General features: G+C 41.1%; 1 protein-coding gene across 1 annotated transcript; it reads right to left on the bottom strand.

Moving 5' to 3' along the window:
* Window positions 1–44: 44 nt before the first annotated feature.
* Window positions 45–6779, bottom strand: LOC310862377 (ERBB receptor feedback inhibitor 1-like). Its single transcript, XM_083770252.1, has 4 exons — window positions 6643–6779; window positions 3645–3807; window positions 3086–3165; window positions 45–2267 (listed from the first exon to the last, which is right to left on the bottom strand). Exons 2-4 carry the CDS (start codon window positions 3686–3688, stop codon window positions 1132–1134), a joined length of 1260 nt encoding a protein of 419 aa, XP_083626378.1. The 5' UTR covers window positions 3689–3807; window positions 6643–6779; the 3' UTR covers window positions 45–1131.
* Window positions 6780–8803: the final 2024 nt, after the last annotated feature.

Below are 8803 nucleotides of genomic sequence, written 5' to 3'. Positions count from 1 at the left end.
TTTTACCAAGTCAATAATCCTTCAAGAGAATGAAAACCCGTCAATGTAACAAACTTTGTAAACTCGGGTCTGCATATCAGTATAAATGTAATGCAGCCTTTACATGAACATAAATACTTTTTAAACGAGTCGATTCTTCATCACAGCTAGCAAATAACCCATATGTTTGGATACTTAAAAGAGACTGGCACGTACTTCTCAATACTTGATTCTTAATGGTCTTTTTGTGGAAATGGTTTTCAACACACTCAGATGTGGAAACACCAAAAAGGCTTGTTCAGAGAAAGATAAGAAAATACAAGGTGATTAATCAAATGTCATTAAGTCCCATTCACAAGCCAAATTGAGTGACTAATCAAACTATTAGAACAGTTTCAGTCTATGTAAAGGAAAAGTTATGTATCGCAATACCCAAATGTCTAAATATATGTAGAAACAAGATTCTTAATAGTTAAAAAATACAGATTGATTTCAAATCGATTTAACATTATTACTAATTCAATAGTTTATGGTAAAAAAAAGAAAATCAGCCAGGCATTTTTTCAAGAGAAGAATATATGTGAGAAGATTAGCTGAGTACAAGCCCAGCTTATACCTACAGCCAACTATTTGTCATGTTTGTAAAACTGAACATTAATACCATTCTGTTAGGCATTCTGTGATACCAAAATGTTCTGTGACATTTCAAGCACAAGGTTTTTCTTCAGACAGTCTGAAGAAGAGCCTTGTGCTCGAAACGTCAGATAATTTTGGTGCAATAAAGCAGAGGTTCCCAGCTGGTGGTACATGTGGTAACTCTGTATTAAAAGGTTGGGAACCAATGCAATAAAGCATCTGTCTGTTGGGAGCCATCAGTGTGCGAGCGTCCAATATTTATGCTTAAGCATAGTTTTTAATTATTAGCACATTGTAATTATCAGGTAGCATGTTGAATTTGTTTTCCAACAGTGTAGGCTCCACTACACAGCATTGTTAGAAGGGATATTATTTACGTTTAGGATTATATCTAGATATATGTTTCAACAACAAAGTGCTGTGTGATATATTGCTCTGCAAAACACTTTATCGCTGAAGCATACAGTATATCAGGCTTTATGGTTTTCAGCAGCTAGGAATACACAAAAGAGGCTTCTATCTGTTCTGGCAACTCCACTCTGTACCGCACATACCGGTGTTGTCCTTCCTGTCTGGTTCACTGAGAAGCCTTTCTAATCTGCCCATGTAGGCTGGTCGGCCTGGGAGGAGGAAGTAGTGTGTGGAACTGGCTTGCCTACCATCCTTCATGATGGGAATGATGCAGGGAGAACACTGGTCTGCAGGGGGCGCCCTTTCACTTTGCTGTCTCTGCTGGGCTTTGCTAACATATTTTGGGTTAGGAGCAAAACTTTGTGTAGCAGGCATCACACCATTGACATAAAGAGGAAGACTCTTGGGACTTGGGGTGCGTGGAGGGCAGACTGGAACCAATGGAACCCTTGGAGGAATTTTTGGAGGCTTCTCTTGCTCGTTGCTAAGAGACCATTCATCCGCAATAGTCTTTGATAAAGTGGAAGGCTTTGGGCGAATGGGGATACGAGGGGGGACTTCAGGCTTATCAGTGGCACAAGGTGTGGAGAGGCTCTGAGGGTGATGATGGTGTGTAGGGCCTGAATAGGAGAAACGTCGTCTGGAAGGCTGCAGACAGTCAGGCAGTTTCCTGCAGGTGATTTCTCTGACTGCTGTCATAATTTGTTCACTGTCATGTTCTTTCTGACATTGCTGTCCTTGGCTTCTGTAGTTAACCCCACCTATTGTCCAGCTATTAACTCCTACACTTGTCCCAGAGTCAGCTACACATCCCCTGGCTGCTGGCGAATCATCTGTGCTGGCCCAGAAATTAGCTTTACAGTCAGCCCCACCACTACTACTCGCAGAGGAGCTTTCCTGGTAGGCATAGTTAATCTGGCCATAGTTAACCTGGCCGAAGTCCTTAAAGCTGCTCCGAGTGGGAGATCCATAGCAAGGGGCCTTATTAGAGTAGCCTTTAGGCAGAAGGCGACGGCGGTCGCTGGTGAAAAACTCCACCTCGCTGTCAGCTGCCTCGTCTGACATTAGCTCCTCGGGGTCAGGAAGAGGCGGAAGGGGCTTGGGATCTCGGTGTTGGCCCTCGAGCACCGTCAGTCTTTGGAATGAAGGAACTACTTGGTCTCCCTCGTGGGGCCGTGGCAAGTTATGATGTGGCGTTGAATGTTCCACGTAGATTGAAGACTCTGTGAAGGGGAACTTGCCTGGAGAAGGGAAGAACTATTATTATTATTATGCATCAAAGATGTGCTTTTCTGCACATCCTGAATTGCATCTTTACTTGTAAAGCTGAAAGCTTTTTGTATTGGAAAGCTCTGCTATCACAAAGAGTTAACTGGTATTTTTTGTTTAGTATTTTCTTCAGTAGAAGCAACACTCAGAAACTAACTTGGAGTGGGAAGAAGCCCTTTCTGTTTTACTCAACATGAAGGAAATGGGGTCATACAGCCGCTTAACCTATCACCCTCTTTGTCAAACATCAGTCACAACACTCTGATTGCAGTGAGTGAGAATAATCGTTTTTATCAGAAAGACAAACGGCAATCTCAATAAAAGCTTCCCGTAACCTTCTGCTGAGGTTCCGGAAAAACATCCGACCTCAAGAACAGCTGGTGACCAGACAGTGATAGTCTCTCTTCCTGCCTTCCTTCCTGTGCTTCTGAGTTGTCTTTTATACCAACCTCCGCTTTAAGGCATTATATGCCATTGATGCAAAAACATTTTTTCTTTTGTTCATCTGTTTTTTCTGAATTTAATTGATATTACTTGTGTTTTAAATTATCACACTGTTGTTGATAGAGACTTTTTTTATTTACAACACTGTACTGTACTACCTGGTAAGCTGTATTTTAAGGTATAAGAATTCTGATGTCAACAGTAACGGGTTGTTGAAGCCATCCTTTAAATTACAACTATCTATGAGCATGGTCTATTAGTTATAAGAGTAAGAAGTATTCAAATTTCAATGCACTCTACAACTAATGGGCTTAAAGACAAGTATGTTATTGTTTAGTTTACTCACTTTCAAATTCCTTGGACACCTGCTGTTGCTGAAACCGTGTCCGATTGTGTTCCATATCATTACCCAGGCCAAAGCACAAGCTGAAAAACAAGAGAGATTGAGAAATCCATACGGGGCTGTATGTAAATGATTCCTGTACATAACCTGTCACAAGTAAGTTCTAAGTGAAATAACAAGCATGACATAGGCTAATGCAGAAAATGGCCATGGTGCTTTGGACTTGGGATTTAGTTAATTCTTCCCTTGGGCCCTTTGTTATCAGAACTGCTAAAAACAACTCCACACCATGTGAAACAAGATGACAATTCCACTACATAACCCAGAAAAGATTTGGACCCCCTTGGTTAATCACAGCCCCCACTCACTCACTTTTTGTGCCAATGCATATGAAACTTTTTTTGGTCCACAAGAACAATAATTACATGTTTCTTATCGTGATATATTCTTGATATAGAAAACATAAAAGATGCATTTGTGTGATTATGGGACTGTAATCTCCTGTCTGCTAAAGTGATGTACATTTCTTGTACACATCTATTTTAGTATGGCGTGTGCTTACCTCATGTCATGCTGTCCCCAGTAGTGCGAGAGGTTCCCATCCATGTTGTAACAGATCCGGACGTTGTATTGTTATAAGTCATCAGGATCTGTGACGTGCTGGTCAAATGTCCCATTACACTCAGCTCAGTTAAAGTTATGCCTTCATTGTGATGACTTGCAAGCTACAGGGAGAATACAGGACAAGAAAAAAACAAGTAATAAGTATAAATAATAAATATGTATAATATATTATATGTATGGATAAAATGTCAGGCATGTTGAATTGCATTGAAACAACTACTACTACAGTATACATACCACAGAAACGAGACACAGTATACAACACAAAAACCCAACATATTCCAACCTCCATAGTAGGCTTACAAAGACCAACATCAATAATTACATTATGTGCAATTCAAAAAGTTAAATAACACAACAACACAACTAGGACTTGGACTAAAGTCCTGTGGTAGTTTAGCTCTGGAAGTTTCAGAAGAAGAATGTTTGCAGTTAAATCCTATATGAAGCAAGTATTATTAATTAATTTATTTTCATACATGCTGATACACTAACCCTTTCTTTACTGATAACAAGCCAGGCGATAGATTTTGAAGTAAAAGTCAAGTTTCACTACTCAAATAATTCTTGCTCTATGATTTTAGAGGGCAGCATACTGTAGCTTGGCTAACTGCGCTGTGTGTGCTCTCTTTTGTAGTTCCAACTTAAAGCCATTTGTCTGATGAATGGGGTATTAAGCAACCTCAGGGTCAGAAGTGGGAAGGCCAGAGCACTCCTTTCATCCCTCCCTCCTTTTTGTAGCTGTGCCAGGCATCCTCTGTAGTAATTAATGCTATACAGCCCACAGTGTGGAAGCGCTGTCTGCCATTTGAACAGGGTAATTGTGCAATGTTTCTCTGATGGTACAATGACAGACTCCACTAACATTATGACCAAAAACAGGCAGTTTTTTGCCTTGTCTTGTTCTGTCCTATTGAATGATTATAGATTAGTGGTAGCCTAAAACAATTGTACAGACTAGTCTAGACATAGCCTATAATATAGCCTATTGATGAACACATACAGCTTTTTTTTTTTCAGGGGCTTTAATCTGTGACTTTTTGTTATATAGCCTACTCTGCCATTGTAATTAGGCTACTGCATGGGTCACCCTCCTGTCATCTGAATATTTCATCACTAATGAAGACAAAAATGAAAAACAAATGTCATAGGACAATTATATGGATATCGATGTCTCACAAAAATCCTATTTTAATGTGATTTGGATACTTTGCACTGGATTGGCCAACTTGCCTGCATGGAAACTAAATCCGACCTACACAGTCTATTAATAAAGGTAGCCTAATTAAGGGCGGCGCTTCCCCTCTAATGACTGTTTCTGAAAGGCCATAAAATTGCACTGAACAATGAAACGCTGCAGATTTAATTTCAGTAAATTCCACCCCCATCGCGAGGGACGCTGGGGGACTCAATTATAAGTGTAATCATGATTCAACCCATCCACTCCCTTGCAGTCACAATCTGATCTTGTATTGTTTCTCTAACTAATACATGGGGCTTAGTTGTACACCCAATGTGGGCCGCAAACACGCAGAGCATGCATAATGCAACCGCAAATCACTACAAACGAGAAACTGACCTATGCACCTGTTTGAATATTTATGTCATTCTTAAAACAACTGTTTCTCGCGTCACTTCCGCCAGTGAACGTCGGCGATGGAAGAAGCTGAACAATTGTGAATTCTACCGGCAATTACTCAGCCTGCATGAATGGGGCCACTCTGGCCTGAATGGGCCTTTGTAAAGTGTGTGTTCGCTCCGCGGAGAGCCTGAAAATCCTCGAGAACTCTCCCATGAGGTCAGAGCTGAAGACATGCCATGGTGAGTTGGTGACATGCAGAGATGGCCATAAGGTATGGGCTTCAATTGTGCTGCAGTCCAGTTTGGGTTGATGTTCTAGCTTTTAACCAAAGTAATTAGGCTTATCAATTCTGACATCATCTGTCTTAGGCTACTTCAATATACATAGGCATATTTATTGACACGGATAGAATAGAAAGTAAAGCGCATCCACTCTATCAAATGATCACATCAGCTGTGCAACCTGTCCTGAAACCTATACCGAGGTTGAATTTCCAAAGCTTTTCAAACAGCACCACTACCCTAAATATATTTTAGTGTTATTAGAATAAACACAGAAACACCCAGGAAGAAGTGGGCTAAGAAATGGGCCAAAAAGTAGGTTGTGCAAAAACAAAATAAGATTTTATATATATTACCATGGATTCCCAGATTGGCTGCCGCATAGGCCTTACATTCTGCTTTGTTTTAAGTCAATACCTTGGCTTAAGGGATGTATATGCTTTATGTGATATATGGAGGAGGAGGAGTGATTTATATATTACATGGAGGTTATACCGTTTATTAGTCTTGCAAAATGCAAATTTCAGCAAGGATTTAATAGAACTTGACATGCCCAAATGCGACTATATGAGCCCATATGCGACGCAATCGCTGCCTCAGCCTGCCTGGGACTTGGCACACGCAGACGGGATGTCCTGCAGGCAACGAGACTGAGAGAGCGCATATTCTCGGTCCTGCTCCGACCAGTGTTGACCAGTGCACCAACTGACCCATCTAGACTGCAGATTCTTTCCAAATGCGAAATGTTTGGTCATTGGGTGGTATCCGCACACACAATGAAACACGATCGCGATTGACTAAAAGTTGGGTATATAAAAGTTGGCTATACGAGTCAACACAGACACCGTCTCCCTAGCTGGTTGTTTCCCCCCGCAAATGTGACAAACATGGACCCTAGCTTTAATCTAGTAAAGCAGTTTAAAACCCAGTATGTAATAAATTAAAGATAGCTTCGACGTTCCACTTGGTATTAGATCATTCTCAATCATATACTCTATGTTACTTTATCGTAAGTGGTTTTGTCGAGTTTTAATGACACATTTCTAGCTAGACCAACGAATTGAGCAACTTACCATGAAATACAGGCAGCAGGAGATCTAGTAATAGTATCTTATCCCCTCTGATACAGCAGGCTACTGTATATGGATTGGCCGATCATGGAATATCCTTGCTGGGCGCGCGAGCGATGCTTCAACTGTCGATACTGAAGTGAACCACGTGTAATGTTCTTCTCTGTCAACACTGGCTTGTGAAATTCTCCCAGTGACGTTTCCATGCCCCCTCTAATGTATCCAGCACTTGAATAGAACTCCGCCCATCCCCCCACCCCTTAAAAGGAGAATCCACCATAAAACAGAATGTACGTTATTCATTCCTCTTGGGCCGTTCAATCATTGACAGCAAGTCACAGCATTATACCTTTACACACCAATTCCTGACATGAAGCGTTTGCAAGTACATGAGAATGAGACACCGATATTTATCCTTTCTCAGGACCATATAGTTGCAGTCTGCAGAGCAAGCAAATTAACAGGCATGTTGGAAATAATTTTGCACTCAAATTAACCCAATATCTCTGTGTATATGCACACAGACATTTACCTGGAGTGCTAGTCTACAAAATTGCATAAATCGGGTCTAATCAGAGATTGCACTTTTTTGACAGACAGACAGACAGACAGACAGACAGACAGACTTCGACCTATCAATTCTGAATACAATCGAGTCTTGTTTTGCAATGGCCATAGATCACTTTGATCTGTTTTCAAAGGATCACAATTGAAGTTAATTGTATTTTCCAAGTATAGGCCTGCAGCAAAATCAATGCATATGTTCTCAGTAGCTAGAGCTGTAAACAATATTGGAAGAGGACGTGTGTAAACTCAAGGGAATGTGTGGGAGTAGTACGTGTACGTGGGTGGGTTTTGGCACGAGTACAATATATTGAGCACAACAAGTTCAAGATTGGCAGCTCCAGTCATGGTGGAGGAAGGCTCATGATTTTGTTTTGAAAGCTGTGACCTTACTATCCACGTTTGTCATCACGTTCACCACCCTAACCTAACATGTAATTAGTCAGTCAATTGGCCTGGTTTTGAGGGGGGCTAAGCCTCCACCAGAGGGGCCTAAGGCCCCCCCTTGCCCCCCCTGGAGCCGTCCCTGATATGCTTTTTTCGGTGGCTTCTATGCCCAGGATGAGTGCTCATATAGGCGGGCAGGATTAGTGAGGCAAATCGGTCTCTGAATAGGCGTCAAACTGTGCAGTGCAACACTACACATTATCTCTGGGGTCATGTGATCAAGATGTTTAAGTTTGCAGGCCCTGGGTAGGCAACCTGAGACTTGTGCTCTGAGGAGCACACTTTTTGAGCGGTGCATAAGGGCATAATAAATAGAGAACACACACACACACACACACAGGTAAAATAGCTGTTTATCAATTCTTTGTACAGCAAAACAAAAACACATCCAGGGTATGGATGCCAGAATGTGAACCCAGGCATGTTGAGTACACCAACATTTTATGTTAGAAATGTTGAGTATGGGTCCCCAGCATGTAGAAACCGCCGGATGCTAACTCAAAATGTCATCAAGCTTTAAGTAGCATGTGCAGTGTCAAACTAGGGGGTTTTCATAATGCTGAATCCATTCCAAGCATTAGTTTGGCACAAAAAACACTCCTTGGGCTAAAAACGGCTATGGCGTTTTTAGCCCAATGAATAGTTTTTAGCAAAACTAATGCTTGGAATGGATTCAGCATCATGCAAACCCCCTAGTTTGACATGTCACATAAAGCATGATGCAATTTTGATTTTTTTGCCTTCTATAGGTTGTCACATATTATGCCAATTATGAAAATTGCAAGTTAGCATCTGGCAGTTTCTACATACTGGGGACCCATACTCAACATAAAACCTTGGTGTACTCAACATGTCTGGGTTCACAATGCGGCTCTATTGGCTGGCAAGTAGACTATATAGTTTAATTGCATATAAGACAAGGGGGGGGAGTGTATTATGCACAAAGTGCAACCATATAGCATAAGCATATTATGAACAGTCTTCTAAAGTGTGTATTAATTAATTCCTAGTGCCCCAATAAAATTATTACTAGTTTCAGGGACTTTTTCAGTTAGAACCCAATAAATCAAGTATTTTTTAGGTAAGTATTTTGGCTGAGGTAAGTATTTTGGCGATGATTTGATTGGCTGAGCAAAGTACATATTGAGGATAA

Source organism: Protomyctophum parallelum, assembly GCF_964188405.1.
Source record: "Protomyctophum parallelum genome assembly, chromosome: 7".
In the NCBI taxonomy this organism is placed as follows: domain Eukaryota; kingdom Metazoa; phylum Chordata; class Actinopteri; order Myctophiformes; family Myctophidae; genus Protomyctophum; species Protomyctophum parallelum.
The sequence above is the reverse complement of the archived record's forward strand: the minus strand, read 5'-3'. Positions and strand labels throughout refer to the sequence as shown.

Coding starts and splice junctions, on each gene's coding strand:
- LOC310862377 (XM_083770252.1), bottom strand. CDS start 3,688: ATGGATGGGAACCTCTCGCACTACTGGGGACAGCATGACATGAG. Junction 3,166..3,644: donor TGGGGACAGCATGACATGAG/GTAAGCACACGC, acceptor CTTGTTTTTCAG/CTTGTGCTTTGGCCTGGGTA. Junction 2,268..3,085: donor GGTGTCCAAGGAATTTGAAA/GTGAGTAAACTA, acceptor TCCCTTCTCCAG/GCAAGTTCCCCTTCACAGAG.